The 25,249-nt window shown below is 48.8% G+C and overlaps 10 protein-coding genes across 10 annotated transcripts; 5 read left to right on the top strand and 5 right to left on the bottom strand.

The window, feature by feature from the left end:
• Window positions 1–761: 761 nt before the first annotated feature.
• ACHE_40847S (crinkler effector domain-containing protein) lies at window positions 762–3,094 on the top strand (the record flags this gene model as incomplete). Its single annotated transcript, XM_043279092.1, has 5 exons — window positions 762–1,173; window positions 1,235–2,025; window positions 2,130–2,437; window positions 2,487–2,923; window positions 2,985–3,094. 5 exons carry the CDS (start codon window positions 762–764, stop codon window positions 3,092–3,094), a joined length of 2,058 nt encoding a protein of 685 aa, XP_043136805.1.
• A 2,361-nt stretch (window positions 3,095–5,455) lies between these two features.
• On the top strand, window positions 5,456–5,623 carry ACHE_40848S (uncharacterized protein; the record flags this gene model as incomplete). Its single annotated transcript, XM_043279093.1, has 1 exon — window positions 5,456–5,623. One exon carries the CDS (start codon window positions 5,456–5,458, stop codon window positions 5,621–5,623), a length of 168 nt encoding a protein of 55 aa, XP_043136806.1.
• Window positions 5,624–5,852: 229 nt separating this feature from the next.
• ACHE_40849A (putative lipase) lies at window positions 5,853–7,792 on the bottom strand (the record flags this gene model as incomplete). The annotated part of the gene is made up of 3 exons (XM_043279094.1): window positions 5,853–7,620; window positions 7,669–7,732; window positions 7,786–7,792. 3 exons carry the CDS (start codon window positions 7,790–7,792, stop codon window positions 5,853–5,855), a joined length of 1,839 nt encoding a protein of 612 aa, XP_043136807.1.
• A 718-nt stretch (window positions 7,793–8,510) lies between these two features.
• BTN1 (battenin family protein) lies at window positions 8,511–9,598 on the bottom strand (the record flags this gene model as incomplete). The annotated part of the gene is made up of 2 exons (XM_043279095.1): window positions 8,511–9,018; window positions 9,075–9,598. 2 exons carry the CDS (start codon window positions 9,596–9,598, stop codon window positions 8,511–8,513), a joined length of 1,032 nt encoding a protein of 343 aa, XP_043136808.1.
• A 752-nt stretch (window positions 9,599–10,350) lies between these two features.
• On the bottom strand, window positions 10,351–11,881 carry ARG8 (acetylornithine transaminase; the record flags this gene model as incomplete). The annotated part of the gene is made up of 3 exons (XM_043279096.1): window positions 10,351–11,415; window positions 11,480–11,713; window positions 11,777–11,881. 3 exons carry the CDS (start codon window positions 11,879–11,881, stop codon window positions 10,351–10,353), a joined length of 1,404 nt encoding a protein of 467 aa, XP_043136809.1.
• A 290-nt stretch (window positions 11,882–12,171) lies between these two features.
• Window positions 12,172–12,564, top strand: FMP21 (succinate dehydrogenase assembly factor 4; the record flags this gene model as incomplete). Its single annotated transcript, XM_043279097.1, has 1 exon — window positions 12,172–12,564. One exon carries the CDS (start codon window positions 12,172–12,174, stop codon window positions 12,562–12,564), a length of 393 nt encoding a protein of 130 aa, XP_043136810.1.
• Window positions 12,565–12,992: 428 nt separating this feature from the next.
• On the bottom strand, window positions 12,993–14,147 carry ACHE_40853A (hydroxymethylglutaryl-CoA lyase; the record flags this gene model as incomplete). The annotated part of the gene is made up of 2 exons (XM_043279099.1): window positions 12,993–13,787; window positions 13,887–14,147. 2 exons carry the CDS (start codon window positions 14,145–14,147, stop codon window positions 12,993–12,995), a joined length of 1,056 nt encoding a protein of 351 aa, XP_043136811.1.
• A 245-nt stretch (window positions 14,148–14,392) lies between these two features.
• Window positions 14,393–15,750, top strand: dph1 (2-(3-amino-3-carboxypropyl)histidine synthase; the record flags this gene model as incomplete). The annotated part of the gene is made up of 2 exons (XM_043279100.1): window positions 14,393–14,534; window positions 14,594–15,750. 2 exons carry the CDS (start codon window positions 14,393–14,395, stop codon window positions 15,748–15,750), a joined length of 1,299 nt encoding a protein of 432 aa, XP_043136812.1.
• Window positions 15,751–15,904: 154 nt separating this feature from the next.
• On the bottom strand, window positions 15,905–18,448 carry ACHE_40855A (uncharacterized protein; the record flags this gene model as incomplete). Its single annotated transcript, XM_043279101.1, has 1 exon — window positions 15,905–18,448. The coding sequence occupies one exon, from the start codon at window positions 18,446–18,448 to the stop codon at window positions 15,905–15,907; it is 2,544 nt and encodes an 847-aa protein (XP_043136813.1).
• A 1,843-nt stretch (window positions 18,449–20,291) lies between these two features.
• Window positions 20,292–20,857, top strand: ACHE_40856S (uncharacterized protein; the record flags this gene model as incomplete). Its single annotated transcript, XM_043279102.1, has 4 exons — window positions 20,292–20,338; window positions 20,406–20,495; window positions 20,562–20,713; window positions 20,775–20,857. The coding sequence occupies 4 exons, from the start codon at window positions 20,292–20,294 to the stop codon at window positions 20,855–20,857; spliced, it is 372 nt and encodes a 123-aa protein (XP_043136814.1).
• Window positions 20,858–25,249: the final 4,392 nt, after the last annotated feature.

Consider the following 25,249-nt stretch of genomic DNA (forward strand, 5'->3'; position numbering starts at 1 on the left):
ATAATTTGTTGGAGGGAGTTGATCGAATATTTGGTGGTCGCGGAGAAAACGCGCCGCTCGCCCGTGGAATATGTTTGAGATGACCAGGTTCATGCTGCTGAATGCCGACAACACCAATGTGTAATGGAGCCTATAAATGAAAGGCATTGCATTGCGTTTTGATTAAACCCAACTGTAGTTGGATAGAAAATTGTTGTATAACTGCAAGAAATTGGCAGACTGCTATTTATTTTGTAGTCTACTCTGGAGTATACTTGTAACCGGAAGTTGAAGCCACCCAAAATGGTTTGGGGTGGCTTCAACTTTCAGGTAGCCTGAACTCTATTTTGGGTCCATGCCATCCTACGACTCCAATCAATTCCCCAGCTGGAGTGACGTATGACATAATCAATTAATCAACCAATCAACACACTAATATCACATGCTCACATTCCTTGGCGGCAACGGCGGCGGCGGTAGTATATTCCGTACGTCTTCCTTTCCAAACCATACATCTAATGATCATCTTGTCCTCATCTTACTACGTCCTATTCCCCGCCAAGTCCTTTCCCGATTGACTTGAAATATTTCTGAATAGAGAACTGACATATGTTGCTTGCCTGTATGTGTAACAAGGCCGTCAGCAACCTCTCTTCGTACATTATTGTTTATCAGGCAGGTGCATTTCTCGCCCTTATTAGGCAGGTGCAACTCTTGTTCTCATCAGGCAGGTGCAATCCTTGTTCTCGTCAGGCAGGTGCACTTCTAGTCCTTATCTTACAATGGCCGCCGCCATCACCAGCTGGGTGCTCAATCCAATCCAATCTTTGACAATGTCTCGACGGCGTACTCGCGAGTTATGGTGCGCTTTATCCGATGATCTTCAGAAGTCATTTCCTATGGAATGTGTTGCAGGCAAAGATAATATCAACACTCTCAAAAAGAAGATCTGGGAAGAGATAAAAGAAGAATCCAAGAATACAGCAGCCCGCAACCTCAAGCTCTACAGCCCTGTTGTGCAACTCAATTATGAAGAGGAGTTTGACGTGAAAAATGGTGAATTCCTACATCCACGCCGAATGATCACGTCCAACCCACTCTTCCCTGAAAGCAAGGATCCAAATGTGGATATCGTTGTTGTTGTGAGCGGAGGTGCCACTCCACAGAAACGGAAGTGCTCGGAATCACAAAATGGTGAGAATATCCCATTCTTAATGATCTTTTCATGCTTTTAGTTAACAATCACTTGTTACAGCAAATATACCTCGGACACAACCCATCACAAAGGATCCACATGTATGTCCTCGAGAGCGTACGGTGTCAAGACTCGCGGCCATTTTGGATGAAGTGAATATAGTCCATGTGCGTGGAACTCCAGCCAGTGGGAAAACATATCTCTCTGAGCTTCTGAGGGACCACTATCACAAAGAGGGAAGAAAGGCTTTCTTGATCAAGAAATGGGAAGATCTTGATTCTGAGGATCCTTGGGGCAGTCTTATTGAGCTTGTCAAAAAAAGGAATAAAGTACTAAAAGATGACCCCATCACTACTTTCAATGTGACTTCATCACAATGCAAACAGGACCTCTCTTGGATTTTGACATCAAACACTGTGATCCTTGTGGATGAGGCACAAGGGACCTACCATGATGATGTGCTCTGGAACACAATCCTCAAAAAAAGACAGTCGTCTTTTCTTGGTTATAATTTTCGACTATGTCTTTTCTGCTCTTACGGCAGTCCGGAAGCAGGCCCAGATCAAACATTCTTCACTCCAGTCAGGCTTTCTAACCAACAATGCATCTCATTGACGCCGCAAAGCCAGCAAGACTCACCACCTATTGGTTTATTTTATGACAAAGAAGAGTTCAAGGATGTTGTTGCACGATCAATTCCAAATGAACATCAAGAAAAGTTCACTTTTGATGAAGGTGCCCAGGACTACTTACCTGCATTCACTTATGATGAAAGTGCTCAGGACTACATATTTGCATTATCAAATGGCCATCCAGGAGCAGTTGAATCCATACTCAGCGCACTCTTCCAGGTATGTACCAAATATGAATTTGGATAACTTCGAGATTCTTTGGGTACCCCCTTAATAAAGCATATTCAAGAGCTTTATTTGAATCAAGAAGCTAACAGTTTCAGGCCTATCGCCATGACATCAAGTATGAACATATTAGGACCTTGACAGAAGATCATGTCATCCAGTTCCTGGAAGACACTGCTGCAGTCTTCCGAAAACTAAGTACGCAGCCAGTTAATCGCTCTTTTCCAACTATATCAGAAGCTACTGGTGGGATTTCAGACGTGTTGAACAAAATTACAGAGGAAGGAAGTATTCCATTTGATATCAATGATGCAATCATCAGACACTGTTATCAGAAAGGTTGGATTCATAGAGTAGCTCTGGGTGGTCGTGATATTGCAGTTCTGCCATCACGCTTACATGAAAAGTAATTCTTCTCACAAGCCCCTATTTCTGTTCTGTTCTGACAATCTTAGATACATTGAATATTCAATTGGCACAATGTCACAGCCCCTGCCTGCCAGATTTGACTCACTACCAAAATTATGCAAGGAAATCCTCAGCAAATTCTCCATCATGAACTTAAGGCATTCAGCTGAGGGAAAAAAAATGTCAAGTGCATCACAACCCAGACCTGTGGAAGCCCAATACCAAGATGAATTCTACAGGGGATTTATCCATGTAGCAGGGCAAGGTGTACCAATATCCAGTGAATGGTCAAGGACCAAGGATGGTCGAGTGGATTTCTATATCCCTGAAAAGAAATGGGCAGTTGACTTGTTGAGAGATCATAGAGAAGTTGATGAACATATCTCTCGATTCAAGTCAGGCGGAAAGTATCATCCCTGGCTGGAGGAGAAGATGATTGAGGATTGGATCATAATCAACTGTGCGACTTCTTTGCCAACCAAAGGTGTGTTCTTACTCAGTGTTTAATTTAATAGCTATGGTCTATTCCACTAACAACTTGACAGAGTTCTCTGAGCCTAAGCTGTGGCACGCTGTGTTCATCAATGATTATTCTGAATTGCAGCTGTATAACCATCAAAAAGCTCTTATGATGTCTGTGCATCTACATAATTGAGGATCAGCAGGGATGATATGGCTATTACATGCTTACTTGCGTCTTTCATTAATTGTGGTAGTTACCTTTGTTAGCTGTAGCCAACTTCTCGATTATCAAGCAATCAGATGAATTCACTTTGTTTCCTTTGTCTTACCCATGTGGTTTCTTCTTCTTCTTTTTCCTCTTCAGGGCCGATATTCTCGTCTTATGGCTACCAGCCTACCTAGTTTAGATTGAGAATGCAATTTCGTTTTATCTATTAGTCCGAGCCCATGACAAGCAGGGCAATACTCTTAGTGTCACAGATGAGTCAATAAATGAGAAGAGAGACTTATAGACACATATCTGGAAAAGGTTTTTTATGGACACTATTGACAAGGCGCATATCCAGTCAGCTCTGATATACAGCTACACTATGCCTTTGGGAATAAACCAGAGATTATTGAAGATGGTATCTATCCTCCATGGTCTCGGAACTAAATCCTGATATGAAGCTTGGTCATGGGAGCTTTCAATCACCTGTGGATTTCAGCCTAGCTCACAGGCTAGTCGGTTGCGTTCCTGGGAGCCTTGAGCAAGCTCACCCACGCTAGTCGCGCGAGCGCCATAAGTTGACACCACCGCGCACCTTTTAGGGATACCCACCCAACTATTGACCGTACACAAGTCACACGCCGGCCGGTTAGTAGTTGGGTGGGTGACCACCAGCGAATCTCGGCTGTTGTATGTTTTTTGTTTTTCCTTGCCTTACTGATCAATAATGATTTTTGCCCTTTTCCCCTTTGCTGCTTACAGGTGATGGCCGGGTGAACCCTAGTTGGGTGCAGGTAGTTGAGGTGATGTCTTTAGAGTCAAAGATGAGTTGTCACGGTGCCAGGCCACCATTGAAATGAATAAACCAACGAAGCGGTTAAACTCCGTGTCAGGGTAGTCGGAGAATCGATTATCCCGACTGCACGAGGCTATATAGGAAGAGGAAACCTGAATTACAGAGGGTGGCATTGATATCTATTGAAACCATAGATGGTAAAATGAGTGCTTGGCCATCTAAGGCTTATGGCTACGGTGCCCCTATATATAAAATCTGTCGGGCTCGGTGAGCAGACCGACTATTAATCTTCTTTAAACACTTATTTTCAATATAAAAAGCAACTTTTACTTTCTAATCTATACTTTCATCAGATATCTCTCTGTGCCAACGCCGATCCTGTGCAGCTCTTTGAACTGTGTCTTGTCTATGTACCTGTAGATAGCCTGACCTGTAGCTGACCCTGTTCGTCAATTCTTAATATATTCTGTTGCCTGTAGAACCCGACCCTGCACCCTGACAACCCACAGGTCTACCATCCCGACAGGATCAGAAGATTGGTGATTGAATTTCCATAGGAGCTGGATGCCTGCATACTTAACCATAGTGACAGGTACGAGACGAGAAAAAACCGACGATTTTTGAGTACGATTTAGTCCGAACACCACGGATTCGATCGTAATTAATCCGTCGAGACATAATAGAGAGTATGCCCAGGGGTAGTGAACAGTCTATAGCCGATAGTGATCAATAGAACGTGCATCATTCCATATCTCCTTGCATAGAAGTAACATCAAATGTAGGCCTTTAATAATCTGGACTATGCCTTGCTCCTCATCCAGTCACAGTATTTTCTTTTAATTCTGGCTCGTTTTCTTCCTGTTTTTTTTTTTTCTTTTCTCCTTTGCTTCTGAATCCGCCTGCTTCCAGGAGCCCTCATAATGGTGTGTCATAAGAGTGTCTCCTTGGTTTGTCGGATATCCATTCTAGCGTGCAGCGAAGGAATTTCCTGGCATAATCAGGACATCACCAAGTAACTTGGGTTGTTTGATGCCGGAAAAATCACGATCGTCAACAGTCCTGCCTAGCAACTGACGCAGGCTTTTTATGTTCAGGCTCTTCTCTTGCACATTCTCAATTTCTTTCCTGCTATAAAAATCCCAGAACCTACCAAGACTAGTTCCATCATAATCCTGCCCAAAATGCCATCTATAACTACCATCGAACAAGCCCTATCCCAAGTCGAGAATGGCCCTTCCAAATTCCTAGGCCTCAAGATCGGACCTCACACGGTCAAACCGACAATACATTCCAAGAGCTGGTAGATCAAAGTTTCTCTTTCAAATCGATGCTAGGAGTATAGACTAACTAACGAGACCAGACGCCCAATCACCCTTCGAGCTCATCCCACCGCACCTACGAAACGATAAAACCTACATCGCCATATCCCTCGACATAGACAACCCCTTCCCTCCCTTCCCATCCTCGGGCCAATCCTGCACTGGATCCAGCCGGGTATCCAGGTCCAACAAATCGTATCTCCATCCACATCTGCGTCCTCAACCCTAAAGATGACAGCCCCCTTCGTCGCGAACTACATCGGTCCCGCCTCTACACCTGGTAGCGCACCGCATCGGTATGTCTTCTTGCTGTATGAGCAGCCGGAGGGGTTTGTGGGAGAGAAGTATGCGCCGCCAGGGGGGGAAGGAGTTGTAGAATTGGTATTGGATGAGCTTTGATCTTGGGAAGTGGGGGAGGGGGTTGGGTTGGGGGATTTTGTGGTGGGGAATTGGTTTGTGAGTAATTGACGGGCTCTAGTTAATTGATTGATGGGTGGTTTGACTATGATGGGTCAATGGTGTTCTAACAAACGCCTTGATGATTAAACCAGATAATAACGTATGGAGGGAGTATCTTGAAAATAAAACTTCCCAAATATACAAACAAGCCTTCACATCCAAACGAATGTCAGCACATCAATCCCCCCGTCAACTCATTCATTCTTCGATCCAAAATATCCTCCTCACTATACAAACTTCCGACACTGCATTTGCGTTCCGGCATAGGAATAGCAGCATCTTTCTCACAAAACCCCTTAGCTGCCTGCGGTACTGCATCAAGCACACCCTTCCAATCAACCACCTCGCCCCTTTCAAATATCTCCCGAATCCACTCCACACTCCGGTGAACATACCTCCACCCTTCCGGAAAGAAGCTCACCATCTGGAAGAAACCATGCGAGATACCCGGTAACAACGAAACTTCCATATGGTCCTTCTCATCGAATATCCTCCGCTCATCGACAAGACCTATATCCTGTACATCCAGGAATTGGTTCAGCTTTGCTTGGCGCAAACATCCTGCAAAAATCATCGTGTCGTCGACTAGTGGATCGCGCTCGCCTGTTAGGAAATAGGTCTTGGGAAATTGTGCGAGGAGGGATTCTGGTGCGAGGATCGGGGAGAGAAAGTAGTCTTTGTTGAAGTTGGGTTGATTTTTGGGGCCAATGTAGAGGATTATCAGAGTGCGCATGATTTCGGGTGTTAGAATTCGGTCGTTGGCGTAGGAAAGGGCAGATGATACGGCGAATCGAGCGTGGGTTGACTTTGAAGTGGTTGAAGAAAAGGAATAATTGTAGGTTTCGTACATTTTCTCAATGTCCGGTTGTGATGACTCTGATGAGGATCCATCTCCGTCCAAGGACGGACTAGGTGATGGAAGTGGTGCTGGTCCGTAAAAGTCCATTTTCTTCCTCCATAAGACATTCCGGTTCGTCCTCTGTACACACTTGCCCTGGATAAACTCCATCTGCTCCTTATTCAACCAGCTCTCCCCCTTCATATTTAGACAAGGATATGCCAGGAACAAGCCATTCGGTCGAGGAAGGCCGTTGGTAAGTGTCATCAGCGTTACGCCCACAGCGAGGTTACCACCAGCACTATCCCCAGTGAGGATGATCCGTGGACATGTTCGACCGCTAAGCCCTAGACAGCGTCCGTTGGTGGCGATAATATGCTGGTAGGTATCGTAGCCTTCGTGCAGGGCATGCGGATACGGATATTCCGGTGCTTTCTTGTAGTCGAGGCTCACGACTGGTACTTTGAGCTTCCCAGCCCATGCGAGTAGTCGATCATCGTGATCCCGGGGGCTCAATGCGACAAAACCACCACCGGGAAAATCCAGAACCACACAAGTTTGATTCTCAAGCGCACTCAGAGGTCCATCAAAGTAAAGCCACGCGTTCACAGGCTCCTTGTATGACGACTGCTGTGGACGAGAGATTTGAATCGGACGAGGAGGGTAACTAGTCAATCTTGGCCGCCGGACCTTTGCCACTATCGACAAATACGGAGTCGTTGCCTTGTTCCACGAAACGCGTAAATGCTCCACAGTCAGAACGGATCGCACCTGGCGCACTTTCGCTTCAGCCTGCTCGAGCGCAAAGAGATAGTACATGCTAAATACCAGGGACGCAATATCACAGAGCCATTTGGGCTTGATACTCATAGCAGTCCAGAACCCTGCGTCTAGGGCCGTGGTGATCTGTGTGGCTTGGAAGAATCCAGGTGTGTAGGCGTGGATCAGAGGCTCCGGGCATTCGAGGCAAGTGATCGTTGCGAAATTCCGGCAGAAGTATAGCCAGAGAAAAAGTGCAACGGCCACCTGCCAAATAGTTACTGTCCCCGTGAGATAAGATGAAAGCTTGCTGATAAGAGCTGGCCCATGTTCGTTTCCCCTTGATCCTGTTAGCACTGGTTCTCGTTTTCCATGGAGAAAGACATACTTCAGCAGATAAAGAAATCCCAACAAAATGACCACCAAAACTTGAGCTCTGTGGAGCTTAGTCTCTATCATTTGTTTGTTAGTATATCGAGAAAATAGTGATTGATCTTGGACATACCGCGCATTTTCGAGCTACCGTTCAATTCTATGTCCGTGAAAAGGCAGCAATTCGTCAACGGGCACCAGCTTGGATTATTATATATCCTTGAGGAGAAACCCAGACTTCCCAAACTGACAGCTATTATTCTGAGACATCCTAACGGCCACCCAGCGTTTCCCGCCAACCGACACGCGAATATCCATTTCTCGGAACCGAACTCATTTCTCATAGAAACATAAGCCAATGCAAGAACCAGATGCCCGGGGTGCAGCTGAAACATCTCCTGGCGGATGAACAGGATGCCGTCAGCATTAAGAGGAGAAAGCAAGTATAGAGTTTAAAACTGAGGACTACTGCGTGATATTATTGAGTTTATGTGTTGACAATGATTCACGAGCCCCCGAGGTGCTGTAGGCGATTCGCTCGAAGCGTGATTCACACCGCCGGAAAGGCCGAAGATGTCGAGGTCTCCATGTGCATATATAATTATCCGTCAATGCGACGGGAACATGCATGAACTGCTGCTGCTGTCAGGCAAGTGACATGTGGCGGCAAAAAGGGTGAAACAAAGTCGTGGAAGAAGTGAAAACGATTGTTTGGGAAGTTGGAGAGCGAGACAGCCCTAAGCTCGATTAGGAAGTCAATCAAATCCCTGCCAATTACAATATGAAATGAAAGTCAGGATAAAAATGATAATCATACTATATACTCCGTACTCAATTCCTATCAGAACTAGTAGACTACTACGTCCTCTGGCAGTAATCCTTCCCATGCGCAACCTGCCAATCACAAAGCCACACCTCGAACACCATGCCAATAAACCCAGCAATGCAAATACCTCCTGAGTCACTGACTGTAGTCGCTCCAAGCGAAAACTCACGATCCTCTGGTGGAACCCGGTCACCAATTTCAGCAAAAGTATTGACATAGACTAGACCGCCAAGAAGTCCCTCCCAGAAGATGATCACGAAGACAAGATACACGCTGGGAATGAAGTCAAACAGTGCGTGGAGAGTCAGTAGTACCAAGTTAATGACCTGGAGAATGGACGGGAAGTAGAGATTATGAATCCGGAAAAACGGTGTCGATGAGCGGGAAATAAAAACGCCAACCTGGTAGATAGCGTTATATGCCGGATAGAAGGCACGGAAGCGCGAAAATGGAGAATCTTTGAGCGGAAACAGCAGCGTTGGCGAGACACCTTGGTTGATAGTATACTCGGCAACGTAGACCAGTAGAAGCGGAAGCATACTAAACAGTGTCAGTACTAAGATTCAGGGGACAAAGGTCAAGAAACAGGCACTCACAAAGGGAAGAAAAGTCCTTTGACACGGTGCAGATTGGCTTTGATATTCTGCCATCCCAATTTCCCACTATCCGCTGAATGTATCGAAGAACCGAGAAGGCCCTCACGCTCGTTCAGAATAGCATTTCGATCATCATCTCCAATATGCTCCTCATCGATCCCATCCCCTCCGTCAACCGCAGCATAGCCAGCTTGCACAGGCACCAACCGCAACATACCCCGCGGCAGAATTATAAAAAAGCTCATTAACATAACGGCCGGCAAACAAGCCGACACCAGCAGCGTAGACTTGACACTCAACCCCAACGACGTCGTCGCAAGCGCATATGCACCAGCTCCCACCAACCCAGCAGCACCAGTCCCACTACCCCAGGAAGCCAAACTAAAATGTCCATAGAAGTGCGTCAAGCCGAGAAAACTCAATTCCCCACCTCCGCTAGACAAACTAGCCAGAACGATACCCGCTAGCTTGGTCGAAATCGATCCGCCCTCGGTATAGTCCGGCGTCAGCGCGACAAGTAGCATTCCTATCGCGGAGAGGCCGACAAATACCACGATCCGCGTCGAGTATGGTACCACATGGATGAAATACGGCGCGATAAGCTTCGTTCCGAACGAGGGAATGACGTCTGCGAGTAGGACGACGCCTTTGGGGACGCCGGGGCCGACCAGGTCCAGTGCGGCGGATAGAATGATCACATAGAGGACATTGTTTATCAGACCTGCGCAAGCAAACAAAAGGCAGTATATCGGTTAGACGCTGTGATCTGGAGATGAATGTCTCGCGCTGAATGAGGCGGTCAATTCTTACCAAACAGCCAGAAGGCGATGCAAACGCGCGGGTCCGCGCCACTGAAGATGGCTTTTAAGCGCTCACGGAATCGAGCCCATGAACTAGACGGAGCGCCGGGGAGAGGTAACATGGGTACTTCCTCCCTGTTTGATGTTGGAGGCATGTCAACGCGGAGATGGTAAGAGATAGACTACAACTGGGAGAAAGGCGCTTATTTATATAGAATCATTAGGCTAACAAAAGAAGGAACAGTGCGTCACGATCCACAGCGACACATCATCTTATCGCTGCTGAGCATCCCGAACAGTTGGAGAAGAGGACGAATGAATGCGGTTGTCGATAAGCGGTAGTTGGGCTCGTGACCAACTGCTGGCAGTTTATGCCTTAATGCCTCAAATGAAATCACATGCTTTTGATCTACACTATACAACAACAAACTGATAAATCAAGGATAACGCATAAACATTTTTCATTCTGCATGCAGTTACGGCTTAAAAACCGCCTCAAAAGCCTCTCCCAGGATTTTCAATCCTGCCTTAATCTGCTCCTCCCCGATGTTCAGAGGAGGAACAAATCGCAAACAGCCGTCACCGGCAGTGATGACAAGAAGGCCCCTCTCACGAGCAGCACCGATCAACTCGCCTGCCTTGGCACTATATTCCTTCTTGAGCTGAATACCCAGGATAAGACCCCGGCCTCGGATCTCCGAGATGACATGAGGGTACTTCTCCTGCAGCTCCTGGAAGCCCAGCACGAACTTGGCGGAGCTCACCTCGACAGCGTTTTGCACTTCCGAGGATGCGAGGCGCTGGACGATGTGGTGTGCGACACGGCAGGCCAACGGGTTACCGCCGAAAGTGGTGCCATGGTCACCGGCCTTGATGTGCTCGCCAACCGACTTGCCCGAGATGATGGTCGCGCCAATGGGGACACCGTTACCAAGGGCCTTGGCGGAGGTGAGGATGTCGGGGTGCGCTGCCTGACCAGAGGCAGGAGTCAAAGAGGGGTGGGCGTGAGCCCAGAGAGTACCAGTCCGAGAAAGACCGCACTGAATCTCATCAAAGATCAGGACGGCACCAACCTCATCACAGCGCTTGCGCAGAGCAACGAGGAACTCCGGGGTAGCCATGTTGATACCACCCTCACCCTGGATGGGTTCCACAATTACACCGCATGTTTTCTCCGTAACGAGAGTCTGAATCTGCGCGACATCATTGTAGTTGCCATACTTGAAGCCCGGGATCATGGGAGCGAAGGGAGTCTGGTACTTGGGGTTCGGGGTTGCGGAGAGAGCGCCCATGGTACGGCCATGGAACGAATTGTGGAAAGAAACGAGTTCGTGCTTCTCGCCTGAGGGGTCGAGGGAGCGGCCGACCTTGCGAGCGAACTTGATCGCAGCCTCGTTGGCTTCGGTTCCCGAGTTGGAGATGAACACCTGCGATGCGTCACGCATAGCACCCGAGTCGACGGTGGTTTGGATCAAGAGCTCGCTGAGGGCACCGGTCCAGTAGTTGTGGTACAAGTTCGAGGCATGGATGAGGGTTTCGGCCTAGGTCGTTCTTCCATCAGTAACGAGGGACAATGGTTTGCGACAGTATAGAACGTAGACGTGCCTGCTCAGCAATGACCTGCGAAATCTCCGGGTCGCAGTGACCAAGCGAGTTGACGGCAATACCAGCCGTCAGGTCCAAATACCGTCTGTTCTCCATATCCCACAGATAGCACCCCTGTCCCTTCATCATCACGGGAAGCGGACGGACGTAGGTAGGCACCATGAAGGGAGCACGTGCGTTAACCAAAGCCGCTGTCGCCGAATTGGCTGAGGGATCGGGGTTGGGCAATGCATCCTATAGCATTCGTCACAATCAGTGCTGTTCGAAATATATACAATTGTCATGGAAGCCACTCACCTTGGCCTGGGTTGAAGCAAACCGGCGCTGGACAGGTGACTCAATCGCAGGAACGAGCTTCCTAGCGAGAGGAACCCGCCGCGAAACCAAACGCATAGCAGCCATTGTAACCGGACAACGATAGACGAACAAATAAAAGAAAAGATATTGGAAAGAGAGAGAAATCAAGTCAAACGAAACTCTTTAAAAAGAAACAGACCCCCAAAATGTACCAAGAAGCCCGCGTGGGATACAATCAAAAATGACGGGCTGAGAAAAAGCCCGCGATATCGGGGCTTCGACCGCTTATCCTTATCGGGATAACCGAGTCATCTTTCCCTCTCCCATCTCCCGCCACTTCTACTACCACTCAGTTTCAGCTTCATTCTACATAATTTCCCAAAAGAACCGCGAAAATGGCGCTATTCCTCACATCCCGCCGCGCTTTCACCGCTTCCATCTCATCGCGATCCTTCCTTACCCGCCCGCTATCCACCTCCCCGGTCCTCTCCGCCGACACGCCATTTAAGAGCGGCCCTGCACCCCCGAGACTGCCCAAGGAAGAACAAGAAATCTTCGAAGAGCTCCAGCGAAAATCCACCGGCGCATTTAGTACTCCGCAAGTCAACCAGTCGCCTGCCTCCGAGGCCGAGGCGCAGTCCCACCCTGATAAGCCCGCGGGCATGAAGCCGGAATTCGAGGGCGAGAAGAATCCGAACACGGGTGAGGTTGGAGGCCCGAAGAATGAGCCGTTGAGATGGGGTTCGGATGGGGATTGGAGTTATGGAGGTCGGGTTACGGACTTCTGAGCTAAGAGGCGTGGCGTCTTTTGCTAGCTCTCCGGGCTGAGCTGATGCTCAGCGGAGTCTGTTGGGATATTGTTTTGGCATAAAATGGCGTTGGTATATGATTGATTGGTTGTAGTTCTCGTTCGAGCGCAGCATGGGGCACTGGACGTTGCCACCTGAGCTTGTGGAAATTGCAGTGTGGTCTTCTTGATGTATATACGCAGAATGACAGTCATTGTATGATAATAGAGGATATGTTTCGAAGATAAGGATAGATAATCGCATAAAATATGGATTAATCGTACATGCACACTTGCTAACGATATGGTAAGCGCCAGCCATCAACAGAAAACATCCGCTGAACACCACTGAAGCTCACGGAGAGAAATGACAAATCATGAAACTAGCGCTCCTCAATGTCGTATATGCATTTGAGTGATCATCGCTTCTCAATCCTGGAGCCGTGCAAACGTCGCCTTGCCGGCCCGGCTCTCGTTAAAGCGACCCAGCTCCCCGCTAATCCAAGATCCGATTTTCGACATTTCCTCAAGGTTGATACCAGTATGCATACCAAGGCCATGAAGGGTATGAATCAGATCCTCAGTCGACACATTTCCAGTCGCGCCTTTGGAGTATGGACAACCACCAAGACCGCCAACGCTGCTATCGAAGATCCGGATCCCATTCTCCAAGCCCACAATGGTGTTCACCAATGCCTGCCCATATGTGTCATGGAAGTGAAGCGCAAGGTCATTATTCGCAATTCCAGCAGCCTTGAGAGCGCGAAGGAGCTCCGCCGTACGAGGTGCAGTTCCCATTCCCGTGGTATCAGCAACAGACACCTCGTCAGCTCCCATCTCAAGCAGCGAAGCGGTAATATCAGCCACCTTGGTGGGCGATGTATCGGGTCCTTCATATGGACAGCCCAATGCAACAGACACATACCCCCGGACTCGGATGTTCTTATTCTTTGCTAGTGAAACAACCGGCCGGAAGCGCTCTAATGACTCCTCGATCGTGCAATTCGTATTTGCCTTAGAAAAGGCTTCCGTTGCTGCCGCGAAAATGGAAACTTCTGTTGAGGTAGTAGATTTGGGTGATATGCTTGATGTATTTGCTTCCATGACTCTAACGAGGTTCTCAAGCCCTTTGACGTTGGGAACTAGGTAGTTGTATGCAATCGCAGTTTGCGACTCTGGCGGCGATTGAAGGAGTTGCTCACAGATCTCTGCGGTACTAGCCATCTATACACAAGAGTATCAGTTATATGCCATCGTTAATCATTCTCCTCCCTTCTTCCCCTGTCCACCCAAATAGTGAATAGCTTCCTCAGTACACCGTACCTGTGGCACCCACTTCGCAGGCACAAAAGAACCAGCCTCAATGGTAGTCACGCCCGTCCGTGCCAGCTTCCTAATAAGCTCCAACTTGGTCTCCATGGGTATCGTCTTCTTCTCGTTCTGCAATCCATCTCGCGGGCCTACTTCGACGATGCGAACGTGGTCCGAGGTTAACCGCGCCTCTGTCGCATAGCGGCGTGAGACTGGAACTGCTCGAACAACTCGGAGGGGTGTAAATGGTCTAAATCGAGGACGGAGTAGCATATTGTATAGCTATAGGAGATAAAGAGAGTCCACAAAAGGTAATATGATAGACAGGACTGTCAGGAGACAGTTCCTGAACACCGAATGGGTTGATCTACTCTGATGTCAAGCCGAGAAAATGCGGGGGAGCGATAAAGGCACATGACCGCTGAGTCAGCGGTACGAAATTCTTATCATCCCACCTGAATTTTTATCGTGCACAGAGCGATAGCAATTGGAATATTCAAAGCAATTCATAAAACAGAATGAGCGATTCACCAGCCCCAGAGGCAAACAACAGCAACCTGCGCCAACCCAAAAAGCGTTTCGTCGGACGACGAACAGCAGAAGCGCAGGCGCAACAAAACGGATCCCAAAATGATGTCGAGACCACCACCGTCCAAAAGGGTGAGCACATCCTCATACACAAGAAATATACCAGAATAACTCTAATAGAGATATGACAGCCACCCCTCGCCGAACACCAAGGACTCTAAACCAAGTTCCCCCCGAAATCCTCAACGACCCGGACATCAACGCCGCAATCTCCCTCCTCCCGCGAAACTACTCCTTCGAAATCCCCAAAACAATCCACCGCATCCGCACCCTCGGCGCAAAGCGCATCGCCCTCCAATTCCCAGAAGGCCTCCTCATTTTCGCAACAACCATCTCCGATATCCTCACACAATTCTGTCCCGGTACCGAAACTTTGATCATGGGCGACGTGACCTACGGCGCATGCTGTATCGACGACTACACCGCGCGAGCACTGGGCTGCGATCTACTTGTCCACTACGCACACTCCTGCCTGATTCCTGTCGACGTGACCAAGATAAAAACGCTGTACATCTTCGTTGACATCTCCATCGACACATCGCACCTCCTCGCAACCCTCGAACGCAACTTCCAAGCCCCCAAGACAATAGCCACAGTAGGAACCATCCAATTCAACGCAACCCTGCACGGCCTGAAACCCGTCCTCGAGCGCGCAGGCTACAAGGTTATCATCCCACAGATCACGCCGCTCTCAAAAGGCGAGATTCTGGGCTGTACGAGCCCCACGCTCGCGAAGGATGAGATTGATCTCCTGCTGTATCTGGGTGATGGCCGGTTCCATCTTGAGTCCGCAATGATCCATAACCCGGCTATTCCAGCTTATCGGTATGATCCGTACTCGAGAACGCTCTCGAGAGAGACATATTACCACGATGAAATGCATACGCTCCGTCGTGACGCTATCGGGTCTGCCAAATCCGCAAAGAAATGGGGCATCATTCTCGGTGCCCTAGGACGACAGGGGAACCCGAATACCATGGCTATGATCGAGAACCACCTCAACGAGCGCGGGATCCCGTTCGTTAACTTGTTGCTCAGTGAGATTTTCCCCGGGAAACTCGCGTCGATGCCTGATGTCGAGTGTTGGGTGCAGATTGCTTGTCCGCGGTTGAGTATTGATTGGGGGTATGCGTTTCCGAGACCGTTGCTTACGCCATATGAGGCGCTGGTTGCATTGGGGGTGAGGGAGAGTTGGGATACGGCGAATAATGGGATTTATCCGATGGACTTCTATGCGAAGGATGGGTTGGGGAGGACGAGGCCGGAGCAGGCGGTTCGGGCTGCTTGAGTATATTACGAACAAAATGTGTTATGTCGTTATGGTTTAGACATCATGGGAACAGGAGTTTGGATGGTCTTCAATGCTTGTCTGCATAGTGCAACAATGAATAGACAATATTACTACATAAGATCTTAACTCGTCACAAGAAACCCAAACATGGTCATGGTTCCCTCATATCATCCGAACCGTCCGCATTATTAAAATCACTCGCTCTGCGAAGCGAAAGGATGCTCTTGCTGGCCAATTCATCCGCAGTGCGTTCTGCTGCCCGCCATCGGGTGACTGCCTGTTCAACATCTTCAAACATCTCCACGGTATCTTTGATGATGCCCCCTTCGTCTGCTTCGGGAATTTGTGTGCTTTCTCTTGATCCACTTTCGCTGATCATGGGGAAAGCCGGACCAAACCCGCGTTGAGGGATCGGGTTGAACATGATGGCGTTCGCGAACATGCGGATCAACTCCTTCTCAAGTTGGGCTGAATTGACCACCGCCTTTGGAGGGATGACATCCTCCGTCTTGGGTAGCATTAGCACCGCATTCTTCGAAGGCGTCCCTGACGGAGCCGGTGACTCTCCATCTGCAGCGGGCGTATTGGCGGCTTCTGTGGCAGCGGTTACGGCCTTACTTCCCTGATGGATCAAGGACTTTATCGATTTCAGGTCCTGCGGCCGGTAAATGAGGTCTCGATAACCTGGCGCTTCCCGTTCCGTCAATGGCTTGGTGAAGATTGAGGCGTGCTTGTGCATAGTAACATCGTTCATAATGGGCGCTCCGGTTCGGGGAAAATTGCGCGCACTCAAGACATACTGACCAGCCTGGGACGAGTCCAAACGACTGATTTCGGCGTGGAAACTCTCTGGTTCTCCCGGCTCACTAGGATCACGCTTCCGTTTCGGGCGACCTCGGCCTGGACGTTCATCTTGAGACCTCCGTCCAGCAGTAGCACGCGGCTCAGCCTCGACGGCATCTGGCACACCTGCTGGGGTGCTGGGCATCTCATGTTTGACCTTGACCTGTGATACAGATCTTGAACGCCCCCGACTTCTTGACGACGGTATGCTCTCCTCACGCTTCTTTCGGCCCGACAGCGTATTCTTTTCTGCCCTGGTTACCTTCTTGTCTTCTGCAGGCTGCATTCTCCGGTGGTGTGCTGGTTCCGGAAACTCGGGTGACGGGGCCCTGTCACTGATGGGACTCACATCCTCTGGTCGCGGCCGGTCAGGCGACCCAGGAGACTGCGGAATGCTCAAACGAAGAGGTCTCTTCCAGGGCGTGGCAGAGCCAGATGTATCAATTGACAGCCGGTGTTGGTGGAAGCTGCGCGAGTCCGAAAATGAGGCAGCCCGGGGTGTCTCAAAACCCCCAAGGGGACCAGCAAGAGGTGTCTGGACTTGGGTACGAGGTCCGGGGGTTGTCGGTAATGCTGGTGAAAAGATTTGTGGATACTGTTTCCCAGGTTCGGTCTGTGGTATTTGCTGAGGTGTTGGAACTGGTCTTCTAGCAGCAATTGTGTTCGGATGCTGTGGTGTTCCATGGGGAGGAAGGGGGGTTTGCGGAGTATGAGGGGTAGGCGTGTTTAACGGCCATTGTTGAAAGCCAGATGCGGGTTGAGGGGGGAGTTGAGGAGGAGCTTTGGCGTGTGTAGGAAGAGTACCCTGTTGAGCGGTTCTTTGCGGAGTTGGAGTAGGAACAGAAGGGGTTGCGAAAGCGGCGCCGGGCGCAATTGAGCCATTGGGACCCTGAACGGCTGGTGCCGCAGGCCCAGGTGGACTGGTGCCGGGCCCTGATGGAACGGGTGGTGTGGGAGGTAATTGATTCGGAGGATTGCGAGGCGCAACAGCAGGTGGTTGAGGTGGCACAGGTGGTTTCCCGTTGACATGCGGTGGTGGTAGATGACCCGTTTGTGAGTGCGGGACAGGCTGCGGCGGCCGCAGTGGTTGCTGCAACTGTGATACCTGATCCGGTAAAGGTTGGCCTTGTGGGGGCTGTGGTACTGATGGTCGCTGCGCGGTAGACGGTTCTTGAGCCGGAGGCGGTTGGGGTATGTTCGACTGTCTGGGCTGCGGTGGTAATTGAGGCGGTTGTTGCTGCGGCTCGATGCGAGTCGTCGGGATTTGGCCTGCGACTTCCACGACCGGTCTTTGGATTTGTTTCTCCTCCTCTTTGACATCCAAATCCATCGGCTCCGGACCGCCTGCGGGAACTTGAGCCTGAGACGGCTGAACGGGGACGGGTGGAGGTTTCTGTTCTTCCCTGTGTATCCGTTCAATATCATCTCTGATCTCCCGATAGCGCTTCTCCTCCTGTCTGATCTCCCTCGTAACGAGCTCCTTGTATTTAGCGTACAGATGAGCGACTAATTCGGGAACCATGCGGGAATGACGTGCGACGCCGTCGCCCACACCGTCGGGTCGAGGACTGGAGATCTTGCGCTTCTTGGGGTTGGCGGAAGAGTCGGTAGCGTGACCATTCGGTCCGGTCGCAGCGGTTTCCAGACCATCTCGCATTAAGGTCGTATAGAGGTCCTCGAGAGCCTCCGGAGATAAACGGTCGGCATCGTAGGCGACATTCTGACGAACGAAGGGGTTATTGCGGAGAAGATCGGAGATGGAGACGAAGTTGGAAGGACGCGAATCTGTAGAAGCGAGGGATTGGAAGAAGAGGAGCGATTCGAAGGGCGTATACGCCGACAGAGGAGGCATCCCCCATTGCCCGCCCGGTCGGCCACTGGGGGAGGAGAGCTTGGGGATGGGGGCCACGGTGATAACTTCTATCCGAGGAAATTGGATGGTTTCAAAATATGGAGATGCAAAAAAGAAAGAAAAAAAAAGGGCAAATTAATGGGCAATTTAAATTAAGGCCAAAGAAATAAAAAGAATTCTAAAGGCGCAAAGTGGTTGGCATAACCAGAGAGACCAACTGCGCAGAAACAGGCCCAGAGAGAATGGGAAAACGGCCAAACAAGACGCGTCGAAAAGTCAAATAGAACAGTATGGATATAGAAAGAAGAAGAAATCGAGAAAAGAAAGGCCTGGCAGAGCGGAAGTGATGGCGACAACGCGACTAACGGAGGGAGCAGCGATGGGGATCTCTCATTCGCCTTGCTGGTCTTCCCCCGAAAGAATCCGCAGAAATTGAGAATGTCACGTGATAAACGTGGATGGTAACGGAATTACCGTTGTAAGTTACGATATGTTGCACAGCAGATGACGCGTGTCACGTGACCGTAGCTCATGGTTGCTGGGGCATTCACCCAGAATACTGACTCGTAACTAAAGACACATACGAAGGATTGCAGGAGAGAGCAGGAGTATCGTTATGGCAAGGAATTGGTAAATATGCACATGAATGTGAGGGCATTACTGTAGGCACTGCAACTGGAACCTCCCAAACTATGAACTATTGTCACCAATGTGGAAGGGCCCACCGGGAGAGCATCGCAATCACACTGGGGTCAGGTACCACTACAGTATATACAAGTCCTCTACATCGGACACGGCATATGCCAGTCTGTCATGGGCTACGGCAATGCAATGCGCTGCCAGATGGATATTCTCCGGGCTGCACTGATCAATTCATTCAACGTTGAACACAGAGTGTATACATCGCAGAGTATCGAGTATTTGTACTTGTATGCTCCAGCTCCGTAGTCATTATCGGTCCCTGAACCCCACGGCGTCAGGGGTAGAATCGCATTCGCTCCCCCCTTTCCACCTCATTTTTTGCTTTCTTTTGCTGACTTGTTTTGGATAGACGATTATTGCCTCGGGATCTGGCGGATCGGGTCTGATATGGAACTTGAAACGATATAACGGTCGAGGAGTATAACACCACGATCGTATACTTCGGGGTAACTATACAAACTATACTATAGAATACATGCTCTCTAAGACTAACTACTGGACTCTGGATACAATGAGTCAAAGATAATCTCCTTGCAGCGTGGATCTGCTGATAATAATAAGAATCATATTAAAATAATCAAAGACAAGAGGGGACTATAGACTGGGCTAATGAACCCAACTCCTATACTGGGCTACCATACAGTAGAAGTGACATTTGCCTCTCATTATTTCGCTCATTTTGGGTCTTTCTTCACTTTCTGTTCTTACACAAAGCCCGATATCAAACAAACCCCTGGCTCCTGCTCTGTCTCTTGTCTTGCTGCTTTTGCTCCTTTCTGTTCTCCGATCGGAGCTATCGCCTCTCCGTCTGTCCATCCCAACGCCAACTTCGGTCCTTCCTCTCTCTTTCTTTCTCGACTTCTTCCTCTTTTTCATTCCTCTTCTCGATTCTTCCTACTTTATTCCATTCCACTTTTTCTCTAACAATCACCAGTTCTACAATTGACTGGCAATCTCACATATTGTGATTCACTCCGTTGACCCTCCCTGGCCGCCTCCCCTTTTTGTTTACCCCTCAGCAGGCGCAACGACTCCTCCGTCAACTCTTCTTCTCCAATTCTCTCGCCCTCGGTCAATCACGCCTTCAACTGCCTCTTCCCGCGAACAAAACACAAGCAAATTCAGACAGAAATTTAGCAAAATGTCGGAAGCAGATCAGGAGTGGAAGCCCAGCGGCCGTCCTACATCGTTCGTCTCCCCTTCCCAGTCTCTCCGATCGTTCAGGAACAAGCGCAACTAACCAAACGCATGGCAGGACCATGGCGCAGGCTTTCTCAGCATCCCTCGACAGCGCCTTCTCGCTGGATTCCGATGTCACTCAGCTTTCGCAGACCATCGACCAAAAGTAAGTCGTTCGCAAAGTGGTGTTTCGCATGATGGATGGTTGGCTAACATGCTTTCCCCCATCTAGGAGACAGCAGATGATCATCCAGAACCGCGAATTGGAGGAATTGCAGCAGAGAATCCGGGAAGCCGAAGAACGTTTAAAAGCTCGCGAATCCATCGTTCCGGAAAGCAGCTCGAAGAACGCCGGACAGCGTGATGGTGAATCTCGTTCCGCAGGTGAGTCCCGTTCCGTCTACATATCCCAGGATTGGAGAACATGGATTCTAATACTATCTAGGAACCCCCTTTTCAGCCTCCCGCCGATTATTCGGCAGAGACGAGCAACGAGGCCCGCAGGGTACTACCACTAATTCTTCATGATTACGAGTCTGGCTGGTTGGTTGGCAGCCCGTGTATGCATATAGAAAAACGGTTACGCTTGGGAATGGGGATTTCGACAGGATGAGACGTCTTTTTAACTTCTTCTTTTTGACCACCACTTACCACGGCGGCCAACCATCACCATGACGTGATAAAACATTACCGCCGTTATCAACATATGTTTTTATTACCATTATTGTCACACACCAGGGCGGACGCGGATATGGTTTGGAGCAATCGGTTCTGTTGGTTTGTTTACTTTCCCTTTTTCTACTTTTTCGTCCCCGTTATTGTCATGCTGTGTCGCGTCGATCGTGCCGCCAGATGGTCTCGGGTCCTTTTCTTTCTTTTTTTGTTTTACCATTGTGATCTCTGCTCAACCACCGCTGCGGGTTTATCGGTAACTGCGCATCAAGGCAAGCTATGTGTTTGTGTGTTTGTGTTTTCCGAAGTCATCGCGGCGACTCTACTGGACCGGAACCCATCCTTGGTTGGTGCTGGAGTGTAATAAATAATTTGTCATAGCATTATCAGCGTCATTGTTTGCAATACTTGATTGAATTTAATAGGGTTCATTATTAGATTGAATGCATGCCCTTGCAGTATCGAAGCGAACAATATTTGAACATTTCAACCTCTGCGAATTGCCTTGACTATTCCGCAAGCATCTTGCGAAAGAATTGTCTTGGGCTATGTAGAACGATGGCACTTCGTGAAGTTGTATGGGCTTTTCGTCGGGTCTCCGATGTTGCATTTCCAAATCTGACCAACACCCATCCCATGAAGTTTAGATAAATCCCATCCGCGGACATGGACTATCCAATTTTCCTCTCTTCAAACGAGATGTTCTTCCAATTGATCGTAGATGAATTGGCAATACTCACAACTGGACAGCACCCATACCAATATATCCTTCCAAGAGCAGTTTCACTACATGTGCAGTCAAAAAGATAAACCAGGTAATAACAAATCAATAGAATAGCCTCGTCGATGCAGATATTCTTAAATAATTCATCGAGCACGGCCAGTCTCGTTCGTTAGCGTTCATAGTCAACGCGGATATATATATTCCGTGTTAGACTGCACATAATCCCCGCTTGATAGGTGTAACAATAGCAATTCTCAGTTCGAGATCCTTGGCGTTTTCAGAGCCTGCCAATGACTGTCTAGACTCTCTTGAGCCCTCTCATTATTAGTATGTATCCAAACAAGCCCAGGCAAACAGACAGGCAATCCCTGACCATAACCGAAAGTGAGAGCTTTGCCATGCCGGTAGTGGACTCAGGCTGTTTTGGCCTATACATTTTGGCATAGATAGACAAAGTATTCAATAGAAATACTCCTTTTCTTCTTCCGTATGTGCTTGGATTCTTCTATATCTTTGTCGCGGCGTGCAATGTAAGCGGCGAGTCACTCAAAAGTACTGCGTAGACCGGACTCGAGCCCCGAGTCTCATGCGGTGTTCTGTGAAAAGGAACCCCTTTGAGAAACCACTAACTTAAGTTGTGTATGTCTTTTTAGTATAAAGGCACGGCTTCTCTTACGCCGATAACACAACCCAAGGAGCCTTGGTACTGTGTGCGGCTTTGACAACAGCACTTCGGCATGTCACACTTCCAGGATGTAGTCAACATTTCCGCCTTTCGGTAGTGTAAGCGCAGAGCCTCATACAAGGATGTACTGGGCACGATTATAAAATTGACGGGACAAGCCATGTTGAGAAGCCTTCTACCCATCCCTGAAGCTGGGCTTCTCAAGCTCTGGTTTATTTCCATCAAACGCTACCGCCAAGCTGCTTGATGGGCTTTGCGACGGCACGTCAATTAGCTAGTTTGGATATGCCATTTTAAGCCCAGAGGACTCATAACAGTTGTGTAGCAAGATATGGTATGTACCGTTCTTTGTGATGGATTGTTACAATTGCCCCTGTCACATGCCCGATTTATCGTATAGCATCCAGTATGAGTTTTTTTGGGGGGAGGGGGGAGGTGATTCAGATGGGCTCTTTGCACTCTTTCCAACATTATCATGGGGTCTTCCCAGCATGGAATTGGAGTCAGTACTCGTTTGTATTTGTCGTCGATTGTGTTTCTGATGCACAAGCTATTTGCGCTGGCACACTTGCATCCGGGTTAACAGCTGACCAGACGCTCTGCTTCAGCCATGTAGGCCTTGGTATCCGCGCTCTGCCGTTTGTCAATAGTTGTAGAGGTTGTTTCGTTAAGTGCTATTTATATAGCTATTTGGATGTAACCCCTGTTTTTGGGTGAATGTAGGGCATTTAGATATGGTTGGTACGAGATAACTTCTGATGACGGACGCTAGTTTTCCAGTGGAGTATAAGCCAGGCGTTTGTCGCATAATAGTACTGAATACTCCGAGCCCGTTAGGGGTGAGTAGACATACTATGCGGCAGAATATGTCCATGATAACCACGTTGAAGGACTCTTGGCCACAGTGATTCCTGCTAGTTTATGAGTAGCACTCTGCCACGTGCAAGCGAGAAAGATTATCGCAGGCCTATTGGCTGGACCTGTGGGTTCTGTCAAGAACCATGGACGGTTGCTGACACTTCTCTCATGTCCTCGCTGAATCCCGTAGCCTGGTTCAACGAATATCTTGTAGGGCGAAGATTGTCTATATTGTATGAAGCAAATGTGTTGATGATGTGTACTGCTGGTTCCCCGATTCCAGGGTCTACCATCTTTTGCTTCTCTTGCCTGTTCTGTGAGAGCTACGTATCCAAGATGAAAGGTGACGTAGGCTGGTATAGCATTCGACAACCGGTCCGAAGAAGCATCATTCTTAGACCAAGTATCCCATGTTCGCGGACATCCAGGAAGGACCGTCATTTCGAGAACAACTCTGGGCTGTCTCAGCCGTCAAGCTTCTATCAAGGCGTAATCGGTGTCATATTCGCATTCAATTCCCTGCCAATTCCCTTAAGAAGAGCACCATGGCCTATTGAGTCTTCATATCGAGATATTAGATCTCATAATAGATTTCATTCTCCCAGAGTCTTATGAGGTGCATGACGCTCCGTGGCTGAAGATAAGGGTCGTATACCTTATTGCGGAATTGAATAGTCCTCTCATCGCCTGCTTTATAAAGATAAGCTTATCAAAGCATACCTCAGCTTGTACCTTCCGCGGTACCATGCACAAAGCGCGGTTCGCATCTCTGGGGCACTCGTGATGATGGATCCTGAGACACCTGGCCCGGACGGAACGTTTTTGATAGTGACTGACTTATCAACTATCAGAAATCTCATCAGCTGAGAACGACGATCTATTTGCCCTTAGATTGGCATGCCACCCATCGTGCTTTCTTCACTTTCGTTGTGGTTTATTTGTTACACCTGAAACCTAAGCATGAAAGAATGCTGAAGTCGCAGGCTAAGACCAAGTGGTATGGCGGTCTTAGACAAAAAAGGAGAAGTTGCGTTGCAGAAGTTGCAGGCTCGATTCGATGGCCGATAAATCACTTGACCTCATTTCTCCAAACAAGCTTCACTCCGTTATACTGGTATAATGAGTCCGCAAAGCATAGGTCCCTCTGTTCCTTTTGGAGATGTTAGAAATCTGGGTATGTGTTGTAATACCAACCAAGCAAACGAGCAATCCCTGAGCATAACCGAACGTAGGATAGCCATAGCAGCTACCAGAGCAAAGTTGACGATTATGTTGCGTACGAGGCGTATAATTTTGCAACTTATTGCTCTTGTTTTATTTGAGCGTTATCATCCTTACCAGTTTCACCAATCCACTACTGGCCGGCGCTTAAGAAGAGCAGGGATCTTTGAAGGCACTGTAGCGGGTTCTCCATCGAGCCATAATTCGATGTTTGGAATAGTCACCATCGACGAAAGGTCTGACACCAATGAAGGATCAGATTAGCAGACCGAGAATTTGAAGGCATTGCCTTTGAGTTCCGTCTTCATTGCCGTGTGCCATGTGAGCAATAGGATCGAAGTAAGAAGGATGGTTCAAGATCCGTCTTCTGTAGCAGAAACCGAATTTCGGTTCGCTGACCAACGACCTTATTGGGATAGTGATCAGCGCGTATTCAAGCAGAACCACATGGACGGTTGCTGACGCCTCGCTTGTTAGGTACTGGGCGACAAAGGCTGCCCTAACGCATCAGCCACTGATTATAAAATGGGCATGAGTCGCCGCATTCCGTCGTCACACGGGGACCGGCTTGGGATTTTCTAGCTTGAGCCCCGTTCATGCGACAGTGTTCTATGATGTAGTTGGAATCTGGACAGGGCGAATGGGGTGGGGTAGTCGGCGGTAGCGAAAACAAGCGCACATAGGAGGAGAGACAGTACGCGGTGGAATCCGCATTATGGCGCGAGATTGATTGACTTTCTAGAAAAGGGTAAGCATCTCT

Source organism: Aspergillus chevalieri, chromosome 4, assembly GCF_016861735.1.
Source record: "Aspergillus chevalieri M1 DNA, chromosome 4, nearly complete sequence".
In the NCBI taxonomy this organism is placed as follows: Eukaryota; Fungi; Ascomycota; class Eurotiomycetes; order Eurotiales; family Aspergillaceae; genus Aspergillus; species Aspergillus chevalieri.